General features: G+C 38.8%; 1 protein-coding gene across 1 annotated transcript in view; it reads right to left on the minus strand.

Annotated features, from left to right (window-relative positions):
* NCKAP5 (NCK associated protein 5) overlaps positions 1 to 18,051 on the minus strand; it is a 338,664-nt gene that overhangs the window by 58,062 nt on the left and 262,551 nt on the right. The window contains exons 11-14 of the mRNA XM_045033131.1: positions 12,607 to 16,466; positions 11,397 to 11,574; positions 8,407 to 8,442; positions 6,149 to 6,224 (exon numbers count right to left, since the gene is read on the minus strand). Of these exons, the coding sequence (XP_044889066.1) occupies positions 6,149 to 6,224; positions 8,407 to 8,442; positions 11,397 to 11,574; positions 12,607 to 16,466 (4,150 nt within the window). The remainder of the gene's footprint in view (positions 1 to 6,148; positions 6,225 to 8,406; positions 8,443 to 11,396; positions 11,575 to 12,606; positions 16,467 to 18,051) is intronic.

Below are 18,051 nucleotides of genomic sequence, written 5' to 3' on the forward strand. Positions count from 1 at the left end.
CTGGCATTAGCCTAACACTGAGGCGAAGTGGGGATAGTGGGTGGGGGTTCCTCTGGGAGGGGAAGACCCAGAACTGTGGGGTTACTGCCAGGGGGGCAGCACCCCAGATAACGGGGCACTGGGTCCTGGGAGGGACACGGGAGCCAGAGTGAGGTAAGCCGGATCACCGGCCTGCAGAGGGCACTCTGGGCTGGAAATCGAGCTAATTCCTGGAGACTACCAGCAGGAGGTGCCACAGAGGTGAGCCTGCACCCTTACAGTGGCCATAGGGCTTTTGAAACAGATTTCACTCTGGGCATGCAAATAAGTACATGACTACAGGTACCACTATTCACATAAAAGTGACTTATGGAACATGTGACCCCTTACCATTTCTCACATCAAACATAACACCTTTAGAGTACAGATTCCAAACACATCAGAAACAGATTGGAAATTGATTCAATGCTACCAGTGTTGTTACAGCCAGTAACCTAGCGCTTTTATCTGTAGAGACTTTTAGGTATTCTATCGCTTTATTGGGTGCTGAAGGAGAAGATAAAGCAAATATCATTCCTTTATCTGATCAGGTGTAAAATGAATCAACCAACCACTATCTGTGATAAGATGATTGCTAAATGATTCTTCTCAATTTCTATCGATGGACTGACGAAAAAAATTAAGACTGACATTGATAAGTTACTTTCTCAGGCATGAAGGTTTCATGACAAGAAAGGATTTCTTTAGACTCCAAAACACACCTTATCGGATCCCAGAATCTTCCCCAAATCTGAACAACTTCTGAATGACTATACCTATTCCTAACCACATTTTAATTTCAATCACCTATCTTTACTAAATGGACATCCTACAACAGATCAATTTGTTCACTGTCATTTGTTTTGTTATGTTATGTGATTTCATTTTTATCTTGATAATTCATTATTGCCATCACCTAATCTGCCCACAGTTTTTCAGGACTCTCTAAAGTAAATGTATTTACTCAAATATGTCAGGCTTAACAGTATATTACAGGATGACAAGTGTCAGACAATGCATAAACCACATTAATCGAGCTTGTTTCCATCATGTCTATCTTCATATTCTCAAAATGAAAAAACATGAAACCAGACAGTTATAACTTACTTAATATCAACGTAACAAACTACCCAGCTGCAGCATTTTATAAAAATGGTGAGCGTTGTAATGTTAATTAATCATTTGCTTGGAGGGAAAAGAGGATAGTGGGATAATTTCATGCATATTTACTAATTATGACAGTGAGACCTGCATAGCACCATTAGGTATGCTGATGGAATAACACTAGAAAGAAAAGCATATCCCCCAGTAGCCTACCTCCAAAATGATCCATACTTGGTTCTGGGAATTTGCTGAACTGCTGAAGGCACTTAAAGACCTACAAGCTATGGAAAAGCAGCCTCCAGTGACTTAAAGGGCTCAGTTGGGAAAATGGGCTGAGCAGGAGCTATTCTTGGGAACCCGCTCAGTATATTTTTGGTTTCAGGGCAACGTGAGCAGGAAACCAACTAGGTTCACAGATGCAGGCAGCTGATGAGAAATGACCTGAGAACTCATGCTTCTCTAGCTGGATAAGAAGGATCTATGGGAAGAGCAGTTCTGAATAGGGGCCTTATAGAGATGCAGTTGGAATGTCAAGATACTGAATTGGAGAGTACAAAACAGTATCTATGGAGCCGCATAAAACGTATGCTCAAACCCATGGTCTGATCAAGAGTAAAGAGCAGGTTTGGGGTTCTTTTGATGAGCGTGAAGATGGAGTTTGACAGACAATTTGGGGCAAGGAAGATGATGAGAGGAATAGGGAGGGAGAAAATGTATCTCTCCTACCGCCCACATCTTGTTATTACATAAAAACATAATGGCTATACTGGGTCAGACCAAAGGTCTATCTAGCCCAGTATCCTGTCTTCCAACAATGGCCAATGCCAGATGCATCAGAGGGAATGAACAGAACAGATAATCATCAAGTGATCCATTTCCTGTCACCCAGTCCCAGCTTCTGGCAAACAGAGGCTAGGGACACCATCCCTGCCCATCCTGGCTAATAGCCACTGATGGATCTATCCTCCATGAACTTATCTAGTTGTTTTTTGAACCCTATTATAGTCTTGGCCTTCACAACATCCTCTGGCAAAGAGTTCCACAGGTTGTCTGATAATCTAAGAATTTTAAGATGACCCTGGTCAGGAGTTATAACACTGTCTCCTCACACCACTTTGTCCTTGCACCTCAGTGAAACTTACAGTGATTGCCATTTTTACCAAAGTGGCCTTTTGTTTAGGTGATGTGAATGCACATTTACCAGGAGAAATCTTGAGATCACAGAAATTTGCTCAAAGAAATAAGCCAAAGCTTTGTCCTAGAGCAGAAAGTAAGTCTGTGAGAGACAACACTTAAATACCAAAGCGATTGGTGACTTATAAATACCCCTAGATAGATGGATATTGTAGGTAGAAAAACTCATCTGCTCCTCATTTTATATAGGGTATAAAGCTATTGGGATTAAATTACTGTAAGTACTGAATGAGACAATATTTGGATGCAGTTTTGGATAAGGATATTATGCACAGATTTTTGATACCACATCAAAAACTTTTAATGCTGACACTTCACTTTATAAGTCAACCCTATTAACTGTCAACAGCATTTTACATCTTACCAACTTGCTATCCATTTATCCATTAAACTTGCTATCCAGAGCATTCCTGTTTCCCACTGAAATTTAATTTTGATCACTTGTCTTCTTTCTTTTGTGTAAAACTTAAAGGTGTACACCTAAAAATACAATCCTTGCTGCAAAAGACCAATAACCCATAATTTCAGGAGCATTAAAAACGCCACTGAATTCAACCAAACATTCTTTTAAAATAAGGAAATCTACAAAAAAAGCCTTGTGAAAAACAGACCTTCCTTTTTTTGATCAGATTACCTTTAAATTAAACCGCAGAACCTTTTTGCAAGGTTGTTCTTGGAAAGCAAAAAATGATGGTATAGGAAAGTGCCTCCTATAAGGTAGAGATGATTATCGAGAACTTTAATGGAATTAAGCACCATAGTACAGCAGAACTATAAAAGAAACCTTGACCTGAGTATATTTTTATTCTGTCACAAAAAACCTAAGTCTACAATGTATTTTTAATGTTACTTAACAGTTTGTATGCCCAACCCTCTGTCTAGCTTGAGACTTCCTTAAGCCCCTTTCAACCATTTGTTAGCTTCCTCTCCTCTGCATTATTGACATATCAACGTCTCTCGAGTCTGCCAATTAACGCTGGATGAATTTAGCTAGAGAAACTGACCTGAGCCTTTCCTCAAAACTTTTTTCTTATTAATTTTTGCATGGTTCTGCACTTCAGATCAAATACTCAGCATAAACAGCAAGGGCCACTGCTGTAGTAGGATAATGCCTCCCCAAGAGCTGTAACTAGTACTTCAGTGACACTTCAAACCCCTGCTCACCTGGGGAAATTAAGCCCTGAACACAAATATCAAATCCATACATCCCACCTGGCAGTATCTTGTATTTCAACAGACCAGTTAAATGTCTAGCTCCAACAGTAGATCCTGAAACATTTTGGATCACTATCCCCAATCCCTGCCCTATCAATAATTTGCTTAGCATTCCATCCACAGTGCTGAAACTAATTGCAGTGCAATTAATAATGAGCTGATTTTTAATTCATTTTACCAGCATTTCTTGGGCCCAAACTCTGCATACAGTGCTCTCACTGATTTCAAGTCACTGTATGGTTTCATTTGACAGCAGCCTTTGTCCCATATTGATTTAGCCCAACCAATGACATACTGGAAATAAAACACAGAAACAATTACATTATGCAGGCTTGTGAGATGCTGTGTTTTAGTTAAATTAAGAGAAGGAGCAAGAACTCCTAGTTAGAGAAGGGGATTGAGTGCTAAGGGTTCTGGATTCTATTCTGTGCTCTGTTAATCACTAGCAGACTGACCATAGCTTTATCATATCATATGCCTATCTCACAAATTACCCTATCAATAAAATAGGTATAATAATACTTATCTGCCCAAAAGAAGTGTTAAGAGTCTTAATTAATGAATGTAAAGCACTGAATGGTCCTTGGATGCAGGCGCAATATAAAGAGAAAATGTTCTAATTATTATTAATACACATTCTCCTCTTTTTTGGCTAACCCAAAGAGTCTATAATATCTTTAAATCTATTTAGATCAAATGCCTAATAATAAAAGATTAGCAACTGATAGTTTACATGTTATTTGTTTGACAGGTTCAGGAGGATTTAATTATTAGAAAATGATGAATCAGAGTTGTCTTACATGCTGCCAAGTTTGAAGGCTGTAAAATATTATCTATCTTGCATATTAGCTAATTGTGCAGAACTGATACCAATTTAAGCATTTTACATTTACAACTATAGTAAAGAATGTCTTTTTTCTTCAACTCATTCAGCTCTGTTTTGTAAGATTTTAGTTCCTTCAGCTAGAGCATAGAAGAAAAATGACAGTATGCCAGGTTCATTACAATGTAGCTACACAACAACTCACCATAATAAACTTTAAATTATGGTTTTGAAATGACTGCTGAGAAAGTCAGAAACAGAATGTATGTAATGCAGACCTGCTGGAGTCTGGTATCCACAGAGAATCATGCTGAGAGCTGGCAGCAAAAACATCAACATGGGAACAGACTAGCATAAGAGGAGCATAAAACACAGCAAAGCTTTGATTCAGGTAAGCATCTCTATGCAGGAAGGATGGTTGAGTATGTCTTTCAGTTGGGCTACGAAGTAAATGAAACGTGGCATGTTTACGTTCTTTCCTGAATTGGGGCCAGCTTGCTAACACTAAAAAACAAAAACATTGCTTAGGGCCCTTCTATGTACTCCATCTTTTATGTAACAATGACACCTATAGAGTGCACTGCCTTGCATCTTCTAGGACCTCTATGACATTAACTGATGAATCCTCACAACAAACCCTGAAAGCCAGGTCTGTACATTTTAACAACAGGGAACAGAGGGTGGTTTCTGTGCCAGAACTCTCAGCCCAAGGGGAGGAGGTGGCTAAAGTGGCTTTAAGCCACCTTTGGATTCCTGGATCCTCAGCTGTGGGTGCTCTATTAAATGCAGGACTGGCTTGGAATCACTGCAGTGCTGCCTGGAATCTCCACAGCACCACATACAGACAAGCCCTCTGTCACTCTTGGCATATCCCCTATACCAGAGCCTATGAAGAGGTCCTCAGAAGGCTGCCTTACCCTTGACCATCACAGTGCCTGTACTGGGAAAATCCTCCCCTGGGGCAGATCTGGGTTTTTTAGAGCCCCTTTGTGCTGCTCTGGTGCTTTTACCCAGCATTGAAGGGCCAGAGCAGGGGTGACGATGTTACCCAGATAATTTAAGTGGCTTACTCGTGGCTATACCATGACACTGAGACAGAGCCAGGCTTCCCATTCAGAAGTACCTGAGACTGAGTCCCGAGCCACCTATATACCACCAGCCTGGCTATTAGCCAGGATGGGTAAGGAATGGTGTCCCTAGCCTCTGTTTGTCAGAGGGTGAGGATGGATGGCAGGAGAGAGATCACTTGATCATTACCTGTTAGGTTCACTCCTTCTGGGGCACCTGGCATTGGCCACTGTCAGTAGATAGGATACTGGGCTAGATGGACCATTGGTCTGACCCAGTACGGCTGTTCTTATGTACATATAAGGTGAATCTACGCTGCAACTGGGAGGTTTGATTTCCAGCGTGGTTAGATGGTGATACAGTTAATCACCATCCCTTATTCAAGGCAGAGTATATAGTTACAGATTATACATTGGTTGAACTCTTACAAAAAGCAATGACAGTTTGGCATGAACAACTACTACAGGACCAGGCCATAGTAAATGGAATACTCCAGTTGGAACCTCTGGGCCAGGTTGCAATACCCTTACTCATCGAATAGCACCTTGCTCCACAATTGGTGTCAGCATGGTGTCAGTATCTGTACCTCTGGACTCGCAAACCAATGCAGAAAAAGTCTTTTTTTAAAAAGGACAATTTAGTAGCTAGGTTAGCTACTGAGATTAAACATTGTTTTACCAGGAAAAAAAAGCATCATTAATACCTGTATAAAATATAGTTTTGTACCTATTACGTGAGTCTGACATGTGCTTGTGATGGTGTCCTCTTCATCTTCCTGCTGGCTTTCTGTGACCAATTTAGTCTGCACATAATACAACAAAAATCAAAGTAAAGAAAACATCCTTCACATGTCTGCTTTTGGTAGCATAGACCAAAAATGGTGTGAAGCCATGCACTTTTGTTTTATTGTTTTAGCTGATTATTTACCTTAATTATCCTAATATCTTTTCAGAAATGTTTAGCTGCTCAAGTATTAAAAGTAGGAATATATTGTATGTCTCATTCCATGAAAGATGTCTAAAGATAACAGCTTTGATTCTAAATCCTCTAATAAAAGCCATGATATGCGGCTGTCAAGAAAAATTAAGACTTGGGGAGATGTAATTCCTCAAGAGGAAATTACTTCTGCTACAATCCATTTTAATAAGAATACAGAAATACACTCAGGTCTCATGACTCTGTATTTGTTTCTCTCCAGGAATATCATGTCATTCTTTATGCTAAGGAAAATATGAGGTGAACTTAATGTGTGACATGGTATCTCCTCATTCGGTTTGCAATCATTTAACTCTGGTGTCTTCTTTTCCACCTGTTAAAAGGCTAGCTAGAAAGCCAATCATATTTTTAAAAAATGAATCATGCACAAAGATCCCTATACTGATCTTTTCTATTGCACTGTAGTTAAAATGTGTGATTCTAGCCTCATAGATTTTCTAGGTGATGCTTGAGAGGACTGCATAATTCACACTTTTTCTTCTCTCCTATTCGTAAAAATGGGTGCACAAATAGTTAAGCTTTTTCCTATAATGCATTTTGTCAACTTGCTTCTTACATGTACAGAGAAAAACCTCTTCAGTGTGCACCACGTGTGGCTATAATTCAGATCCAAGGGCGTATGTTTTTTCTTACACCATGCTAATATGTATAAGTCAAACAGAAAGGAAAATACTTGCTAAGGCTGTCCTGAAAGAGAACAAGCCCTGAAGAAAAATTCACTCTTTCACTGCTTGGTGCTCTAATTAATACTTGTTAACTGCCCTTCATTGCCCTAAGCCACTTCCAGGATCTATTGTACTTTATATACATTCAAAGAAGTATTAAAAATGCTTCTCAATCTAAAATCTTAGGATTTATTATTATTTGCAAAACAATTAGTTTTTTTTTAAATGTATCATAGGCCAGATTCTGCTTGTCTTACTCACACAGGTAGTTCCATTGACTTCTCATAACTAGCATTAGTAAGTCAAGGATTCGGCTCTATAAATTTGCAAAAGTCATGTATTCTTTTAAGTGGAAAGATTTTATAAGAACTTTTTTCTTGGGGAACAGAACTCTTCAGGGCATGTGGAACTAGAGAAGAATATGTGCATGGTTTTACTTAACTGACTGATAAAGTAATCTTTTCACATTTATGGATTCTGTCACAGCCAGGACATAAGCAGCCTGACCCAGCAGTCTGAGCCAGATCCCACAGTCATGACGCAGAAGTAAGCTAGGGCAGGATATTAGGAGATGAGAAGCAGAAGACAAACTGGAGATCAGCACCAAAAGTCAGGAACCAGTATCAGGCTGGGTCAGAATAACTAGAAGGTCAGAGGCAGGAAACAAACTGGAGGTCTGGACCCACAACTTGGATGGCAGGAAATAAAGGAGCAGAGAGGGGGCAGGAATGGAGCACGGCTGTTTCAAAAGCTTCCTGTTACTGGCTTAAGTAGGGTCAGTGGACCAATCAGCCACCATGGGGCTCCAACAAGTGGACCTCAGGGGCAGAGCCTGACACTGTGGCTGGTCTTCATGGGTCCCAGGTAGGTCCTTGTCAACAAGCTGGGTTCAAGACCCATAGGTCATGACAGATTGTATGTGTCCTGCTAATTTTATTAAACTTCATGATAGAGGTCTATGTCCTTGGGTATTCCAAAATGCCCAGAATGCAACTCAGGGAGCTGTATGCACAGGTGGCTCAAATTTCTCACTTCCACGGCCCTGATTCTGGTGCTACTCTGTCCACTTCTCCCCCCACACTGTGTTACAGTAGTCTCATAGCTGATGAAAACCTAGCTCAGGACTAGCATAGACTTGTCCTGACCATGCCCCCATTTCCATACTATGCCAGCAGTAGTGAGGGTGTGGCATAATTTACCCCTAGGCTGACTCTATGTCACTTCATGATCACTTTTCCGGTGGAATGAGCCACCATAGACCACTTACAGCATATTGTAAGCCAAAATATCCTGGCAGTGCCATTCAAAGCTGTTGCATCTCACCTGAAGTAATGGCCAATGGTCTGAACGAGTTGAGGCCTGTGTCAGAAGAGAACATTTAGGAGTTACCGTTTTGTGCCTATGGGACTACAAGTGTGAGTGAGCAGCATTTGGCCCCAAAGGTACCTTTTTTGATTAACTTAAACATAATGCATTTGGTGGCTGTGTATCCCTCCCAAAGGTGTATGCTCGAGCTTGCTGTTAATGAGACGCTAGTTTTATCTCTTTTAAATATGAAAGCCAAGTAATGGGGCTCTCTAGTATAAGTTGCACAAAAATCAGGGATAAGTGCTGCATAAAGGATGGCATAATAGGCCCCCGTGCCTTTAATTAGCACTTGGAAAGAGAAAAGATTTAATTCTATGAAGTATAAGAAAAAAGACTTGAAAAAACACTTTCTAGAATGTTAATGTTTAAAAGAGCTTCATGTTACTGTCAGGTTTTTAAAAAGCGGTATACACGATATGAGATTTGAAGTACAAGTGCCAGTTTCAGTGTTGACCCTCATTACTGAATGTACTTTACATTGTTAAGAGAAGAATAATCCTCTTAGTTTAAGGTTTTTTAAAAGATTTATGCTGTTTTCTCAAAAAGCGTTTATTTTTCCTTTTTATAAAAAATACACAATGGTCTATGCTACCACATGCTAGTGTTTTCAATCACAGATATCTCTCTAAACAGAATCCTTTGCAATCTTCTTCAAAGAAAGCAGGCACTAAAGAATAATGAAAAGAGCTAGAAATAAAATGCATGAACTTTGAATTTAAAGAGTTTCAGTTGTTTCTCTTGTATGAGTTTGGAGGAGAAGCTGAAATTCCTCTTAATTTATAAATCCTATTTAACAGCATATTTCTTTCAAAAATTAGACTTAAGAGCACAAAGTATGTCCTTTCATTTTCTCTATTCTAAATGTCCTCAACATGTTGGCACTAGTTATTTCATTTAGGAATTAAACTCAACAAAATTCATAAGGAATTCACAACTGAAGCAACTTGAATCTTCAAAAACAATATAGTTTACAATACTTTGATTTCCTATTTAACAAAGGGACGTATGGTATAAGATAGGTAATGCCTTTTCACCATGACTAATTTGTCCTTAGAAGCTAAATAGGATAATTAGCATTTCTCCATTATTTATGTATATTAAGGACAATCTTTGTACTTCACTGATAAAATGAAGTGTGTTTCTTAAAGATACACTTAAAGTCCTAAATGACTGTTATTGTTACATTTAGAAAGACTTAACAAAATGAGAGACAAAAAGAATAGCAAATTATTGCAGCATTAGAAAATAATAAGAAAGCAAAAAAGAAATTGTAGAAGCAATGGTTCAGAGCTTTTTGTACTTCTGTACAGTGACGATATACCCTAAGCTGTCAGGACCATATTAAATGAGGCATAGTTAAATTGAGTGGCTCTGATAAGGGGCTCCGCTTTGCTATCAAAGTTCTAGATCAGTTGGATTGAATTTCCTGCATATTGCACATTTCCAGACTTTCATTCTCTCTCTTTCCTTTCAGTGACATTACAAGGGCAGCCTTAGATATGCTTATAATTTGTGGTTTTATAATGCAGGGGACATCTACATTTTCAAAGAAGAGATGATACCACAGAAGCCAGGAGCAAAAAGTTTTCCAAAGCATTCATTCTGCCAATGCTTTCTGAGAGAGTTTTAAAAAATGACCTTGTATATCCTTTTAGTAAAGACATTATTTGCATGAAAATACAAATACACATTTGCCTGGACTTGAAAGTATGTCTGTGATACTGTAACCTTAAGCACTCTGTAAACTAAGAGGTTTTCCAATTCTCCTTATGAAGCCTTTTGAAACTTGCTTTACCCTTCAAATATGACCCAGAGAAATATTTAATTACTTCATATTTCAAATTTTCTCATACGAAATGGTAGCATGTGCTGTATTTTAATAACTCATTTTGTCAGAACAAAAATGATATGCTTAAATTAATGCTGTACACTGTACACATTTGGTACAAACATTCAAATTATTTTGCAAAAAAGGGAAAATATGGTTAACACAACTATGAAGAGTGAAGAAAGTTTTTATGATACAAAATTAAATGCGGTTAGCGTTAAAATATCTATATACCACCGGTATTTGAAACTTTATAACATCATGGAAGAAGTCCACTTTAAAGGAGAAATCACTCTCAGCTGAGTTCTAAGATTAATTATTAAAAACTTCACAATTAAGGGTATCTTTAGAGTAAGATCTTAGGTCACAATTCTGCAAAGATTTACAAATTCTTAGCTTTATTCATTTGATGCACAGCAAGCACTACTCACAATGTGTAAAGCTAAGCAAATACATGCATGACCTTTGCACAATCAGGGCTCATGAACTGACAGTGCTTAAAACAATTTTCCTTAGGAATTGTAATGCTTATGCTCTCTGGATAAATTAAAGTGTCAGATCCAGTTAAAACTATAGAGAAGCACAAAATTCACTTCAAGGGGGAAATTTTTCAAAGGTACAAATGGTAGCTAAGGGGCTTATTTCCCATGGAAAGTCAAGTATCCAATTCTCACTTGTGTGTTTGATAGTGACAAACATCCTTAAATCTGGTTCAGTACTTTGCTTTTTTTCCCCCTTGTTTTATACTTTTTACTTTTTAATGGTTTCAATCATATCAGAAGAATGTTTGATGCAAGTGTATAGTTTTCAGGGGAAAGAAAGGAAAACCGTCTCCTTATTTCATCGTGCTGCACTGTGATTATGGCGTCATTGTGCAAATATATTTACAGAAATTGAGTTGCCAGTAAAAGCAGTATGATCTTCATGAATAGCCGTACAATCTGGCCCATAATCAAACTGTCAGATTTGGCATTCATTTATAGTTCTCTAGTTACAAAATTCTTTCTACTATATGTAAACAATTATTGTATTGTTTGCCTGTACTGACAATAAGGAACAAAGCACATCCAGAAATTAATAAAAGGGAAATAATGTTTTTGTGCACTAAAGAACTTACCAGTGTCTCATGCTGCATTTCCATATCAGCTTTTGTTTTGCTGTTTTTCTTGTGGCTTCCTTGAGCGCTGATAGAGTTGCTGGGAAGAGAGGAGCCCTGGGAGCTGCCCTTCGACACACTCCTGTAGGAAACATTATTTGATCCACTTTCTGTCTGCTGAGCTGCTTTCTTATCAACTCTGCAGGTAGAAAGTGATTCCTCTGATAAATTACATTGCCCTTCTTCAAGCACTCTACTTTTCCCATCCCTTTAATGTTTAAAGTAACCTCTCTCTATCTTTCTGTCTCTAGACCTTTGAGTGATAAATGTTTCTAACTAGTCTTGATCAAATCTGTCACTTGCAATTTCAGGTAGTATATCAATTTAGTCTTTCACATACAATGATTTATTTTATATTTAGAATTGCTGTGGGGCAAACTGGGAATCACTGTACAATGATTGTTGAGTGTCTTTGTGGCCTAAGGTTATGGCAGCTGTAAATGTAATTAATTCTGGCTAGTTACCAAATACACATTTGCTGGTTACAGTCACTGAAAATGGGAGAAATAAAAAACATGTACATCATTTTCCTGTTTCAAACCATATGCCTACATTCCTGGTTTCTGGTATAGTTTGAATTCCTATAATCTTTGATCAAATTTACCATTCTTGGGAGGAGGGATAGCTCAGTGGTTTGAGCATTGGCCTGCTAAACCCAGGGTTGTGAATTCAATCCTTGAGGTGGCCACTTAGGGATCTGGGGCAAAAATTGGCCCTGCTAGTGAAGGCAGGGAACTGGACTCAATGACCTTGCAAGGTCCTTTCCAGTTCTAGGAGACTGGTATATCTCCAATTATAAAATAAATTAATTTCAAAGACCATTGGTTTGGTTAACAAACTAACATGAAGCAGATTATAATTTTATTGCTAACGTTTTCCCCCAGAGATTAAAATCTTGATATGTACAAAACAAATGCTGCTATTGTAACACTGACAGATCCCAATCGTCGGCAGGTGGGATTCAACCTGCAGCCTCTGGAGCTTAGTGCATGAGCTTGGTCTCGGGGCCACTGCATGGGACAAAACACCACACCCAGCAGGTGTTTGGGTTACACTATGCATTCCTGGTCTAGAAGAAACATTCTTGCATTCTGTTTAACACTGAGGATGCACATATAGCTGCAGAGAGAAAAAAAACTGCACATCCCAAATTGTTTCATAAAGTAATTACCTGTTTAAAAGTTCTTTCATAAAACTGTCTTTTGCTGAACATGTGATGGTGGAGGAAGCACTCTTTTGATAACACCTAATCTGGCCAGGGATGTCTTGCGAAGCTTTTGTATTCTTTTTCCCTTTCAAAACATCATCTAAAATGTCACTATTTTCGGTTTTCTTATTAAATTCATTTTCTGCTTCACAGTGTTGGTCAGTTTTCTTTTTATCTTTTTTTTTCTCTGACTTTGCCTGCTTATTTCCAAAACCTGAACCTTTTGCTTCTCTCTTTTCAACCTTTGTTTTAGGAACATCAGTTTTTCTACCATTCAGGGCTGGGAGTTTACTCTTACGAAAACCAAACCAGCTAGCTATAGAGGGCCCGGTCTTTTGTTTCATCTCGGTGGTGGGAGACTTGTTTTGCCCTTGGCCCTTCTGCACATTTTCCTGGATACACAACATGACTTTTTCTTCTATTGTAGGTTGCACAACAGATGAACTCAAAGCACTGGTAACCTCTGAGTTTTCTGATATCTTTAAAGAGGTTTCTTGTCTTTGTGACTTGCTTGCTTCACGTTTACGAGGATATTGTATTCCATCCAAGTTTTGAAATGATGAAATTTGTTCTGTTGGAATAGTAGATGATGACTCCAACTCCAATTCCGCTTGCATGATACTTTTTTTGTTTAGTGGATGCTGTTTAGAATTCTCACTGCTTTTTTCATTGTGGACAAATATATTTGGTGTATCTTTCTGAGAAGGTGATTTGTTTCCCTCACATTTTGAAATGTTGTGAAACGAGTCCACTTTTGGAGATATTCTGAATGGTAGTCTGCTTGGGCTACCAAGCTGACTATTGGAACTACTCATGCTTCCATCAGAACCTTGTCTAGAATAGAATTTTTCTGGGACTTTTGAAGTATCTGAAAGGGTCTCTGATGCCATTGCTAACCCAGGACTGGCCTTGATTTGGAATCCTTCCATGGTAGAGTTCTGCCTTGTTAAAGAATTTCCTCTTTCAGAAGTGTTAGTAATAATCTGAGTCCGTACTTTTCCTAGCCCTTCTGTCACAGGGGTAGCTGGCTTTTCCCCTGTATGAATGCTGAAACTTTGACTACGGGCTTTTGCTCCATTCATTCCCAGAGCCGGTTTTAAGTATGTTTTGTTACTAGAAGAAACAGATCTCTTAACTAATTTGTTTTCTAATCCATCTCCTCTGTCTACCATCATGCTGCAGTTTTCAGGTGAGTGAGGTGATGCTGTATCAATAGTAAGTCCCATGGAAAAATTATCTCTTATTTCAGTATCAGCCTTAGTGACTCTTAATTCTGTACCCATTGTTTCCATGTTGATTAGACACATGGATTCATCCTGCTTGTACTTACATGAACTCACATTGCTTTTGGAAGCTGCATTTATACTGTCTTTTTCTTGTTTCCCTGGTACAGTAGAACTCTTCCTGAGGAGTTGGGGAGATTTTACAAGTAGTTTCAGTCCTACAGGGAGACGGGTTTTCAGTCCTTTCTCATGAGGGATTTGGACAGCATTTGTCGTGTCACTGCCATGAAACGATAGTGGCAATGAGGAACGGTTAACATGAGATAGAAGACGCTCGCTACTATTTGCTGTTTGACATTGTGGAGATGTGGGCAGACTGTTTGGCATCTTTTGTGGCTGAGGCACTCCACTGCCATCGGATAGTCCTTTTTTGCCCGAATATGTGCTTTGTGAGGAAACCGTTTCCAGTGACACACAAGCTAGAGAGAAAGTCTTAGCTGTCCGTAATCCTGAGTTAGAAAGCTCCTGATTGCTGCAGAATACTGACTGATTAGAGGGTTTGGGGCAAGCTCTTTTTGTGAAAACTTTGGAAGGCCCTTGAGAGGTTCCAGGGGAGCTGTGGGACTGCTGAAGCATGTTTTGTGTGCTCATTTCTCCATTCTCTTGAAGGTGAACTAATTCAATTTTGGCCATGAAAGGTGTATTTGTTGTTAGCATTTCACGATTAGGTTGGTTATGACAAGCAATAGGGTTTGCAATTCTTTTTAAGGGTGATAATTTAAGACTATTTTTTGCTGTTTCATTGGGAACAGTTGTGCCTGGCTTTATGGATAAAGGTGGAGAATGTTCATAATTTGGTTTTATCAACAGTGAAGTTGACCGGCCCGGAGGAGTGGGGGGTGATGGGGATCGAGTTTCTACAATTGCTAAATCACAATGAATATCTCTGGTTGGGGGCTCTCCATAGTCACTGGGTTCTATAAGGTGCCGAGGCAGTAATGGCGATTCTGGAACTTCACTCTTTGGATTCTTTGTCCAATCACTTTTGCCTGGAATTTTAGAATTTTGAGGAAGATGGGCAGGGCGCTTTGGAATCTCTATGTCTATTTTCGAATCCAGATTATGAGTTGGACTTTGTGCCTTTTTGAATTTTGACAGTTTCATAGGCAGCAAAACTGGTGATTTTTCTAGGGTTGTTGGGCCAGATGATAAGGCTGCAGTAGACTCCCCACTATCTGTCATCTTAATTTTCTGTGGTGAAAACTTACTTCTGCTGGGTATTTTAGTCAAGTTTTGTTTTTGATTGATACCTGCATGAACAGTGGAGATGGAATTGGCCTTATATGATACATTGTACACTGGCTTCACTAGCTTTTGTCGCAGAGTATTTTGCAACAATGCTCTTCCAAAGTGTAAAGATTCACTGCATGTCATGGGGACAATTGTATTTTCATTCCCTACATTATTCTGAAGAGTCCTTTTCTCGATTTCATCTTCAGGTGTTTCTAAAACAGTGTAGTTTCTAGCATCAGTTCCTGTCTGCAAATTAGTTATTCCCTGAGGTATAAATTCAATGTATTCTGCATTGGGCTCACTTTGTGGTCGGTTGATGGAAATTTCATTTCTAGTCACAGTGACTACTCCAGTTTGATGTGAACTGAATTCAATAGGCTCGCCATCCTCAGCATCAAATATTACAGTAGTGCATTCTTCAGAAGAAGTCTTTTTTATAAAGTTTTGTTGTTTAATGAAATTACATGTCTTTGGCCCAATATCTGACTGAGTGGATACTTGTTTTTCCTCTCCATCAGTAGATACAAACTGAGAATTTTCTGTCCCTGCAAGCATGTCAGAGCTCTTTGTATGCTTGTCAGTAAAGGGAGTTAATAACAACTCCGATGGACTTTTTTCATCACCGCTTTCTATATGTAATTCATCCATGACTTCATTGTCATCAGTATCTGAAAACTGTAAATTAAGGTCCTTCCAACCAAGATTAGCAGCACTTTGATCTAGCTGTAGTACAGGCAGCTTAACATTTGTGCATGATTTTACCTCTGACTGAAAATCATTGACAAAACTAGTTAGTTTTTCAGGTCTTTCCTTTGAATTAAAATATGAACCTTTTTCTGGTAAATGTTTCCCATTAGGCTCCCAACCAAATAGACTGTCAGAAATACTGTGGGCTAATTTATTACAGTAGAGCCTGCAACCTTTGCTTGGTACTTCATGCAGCAACACTAAAGATGAAGATTCATCATCTGCATCATCATGTGAATCTGAATCATAAGTGAAAGTTTTGTTGTGCTCGATGCAAACGCTCCCTATTTCCATTGGCTTACAATGAGTTTGTTCTTCATGGCTGCCACATTTAATTCCAGGGGAATATATTCCTTCATTGGAGTCCATGCAATCTTTGTAACCCCATTTTGATATTACTGAAGATGGTTCAAATAATATTTTTCGTTTCTGTAACTTCTTCAGCCCTTCCAAAATGTGGTTTTCCTTGATACGAGTTGGAGGCAGATCGCCTGTAGGACTAGAGAGGTTGCTTGGGAGTGAAGAACCAATGCTTATTCTTTTATCCCAGCTCATAGATGACTGTTAAAAAATAAGAATATGCTGGTAAGAAAAAAAGTAATACCTTTTATTTAATTGGTTATAAATTGCATTTGGTATTAAGTCTCATCTTGACAAACTGCTATCTTTGGAATTGATGACAATATTCTTTCTTAACACAGTATTTCATAGTAGTGTGAAATAGGGAGGGTGATTGGTGTGTGTAAGAGAGAGAATGTGGATGAGAGGGGTAAGACAGAAAGAGAGCAGAAGAAATTTGAGTGTGAAAGAGAAAGGGAATGTCTGAATGAGAGAGAGATTGGGAAAGCAGAGGGAGAGAATGAGGATAGTTGGCTTGAATTTAGGGGAAAGAGGAAATGGAAATCAATGAGGTGAGTGAATAAAAAGTGAGAACAGAGGATAGTGAAGGGGCTGTACTCATGCATGCAAACTTATGGTCAGGTGATCTGCCATTTCACATATAAGGAAAAAGAATAAGGGAAGACTACACAGCATATATAGTAAATACTGCATATTTACATGACCTCCAGACCACTATGACATGCTGGGCCCTGGGAGGAAACCTCACGAACCCTACTTCTACTTCTACATTAAAGTCTGTGAGGTAACGGGGCCCTATAAGTACCTAATATAGGGGTTTGTTACTATTGTTATTATTAAGTGAAGAAGTGGGGTTGTTTGGGAAGTGGGCTTTGTATCCTGCAGTTAAGAACAGTATTAGCAGCTGCTCTTGCCTAGATGTGACTCAGGCAACCACGCAGCCCAGAAGACAACTAGGAAAGGTTCTGCACTATGGACCATTTATGGGTCTTTTCTTATAACTGATGCTTGGACTTGAGATAGGAGAAGTCGGTTGTAGGTCTTATGTTTATTGTTTGGCTTTATATGCTAACAACCAAAAGTAAGTATAGCAACCCAGAAAGCAGAAGAGATTTTATTTTTATTAACCAGAGAGTTTGGTGTCTATTACTGAAGGAAAACCCTGAGCTCCCATACAGTCCCCAATAGTTTTCTACATGGAACTCTCCTCTCTTTCTGCCTATTTCAACTTACTTTTTGAAAAGGTAGGACGCGCAATACAACAGAAAATGCTTGAGTATGAACAGCAAACAAAAATGCAAATTGAGCAAAAGCTAGAGATAGGCATAGCTAGAAAAGAAAGGGCAATTTTCTTATAGTGAGATAGAGTGTGACTGTGGTACTTTACTAAATTATAGCAAATGTATCTTTACCTTAAATATTACAGAAATTTCCTACCCTTCTGACTGCATACACTGTGCTCCCTTTAGGATATGGTCAAAGCTACATTTCTAAAACAACATTGGAAAAATTATTGAAAAATATACTATAGGGAAATATCTTCCTCTGGCAAGTTGATGCACTAGTTGTGACTTCATAAGAGTCTATGGATTCTACTATTCTAAACATAAAGCAGATTCACAGTGAAGGCCAAACCTCAATGTGATTTGTAAAACTTGCTTGGAATAGTTCTTGTTAAAATGTTTTGCGTTGTTTTAAATGACTGTGATGCTTGTGAAAAGTGCTGGAGTGAATGTCCTGAGAAAATAAAACAACCCATTTATCAATGGTAGAGGCAGTGGCAATG

This window comes from Mauremys mutica, chromosome 10 (genome assembly GCF_020497125.1).
Source record: "Mauremys mutica isolate MM-2020 ecotype Southern chromosome 10, ASM2049712v1, whole genome shotgun sequence".
NCBI lineage: Eukaryota > Metazoa > Chordata > Testudines > Geoemydidae > Mauremys > Mauremys mutica.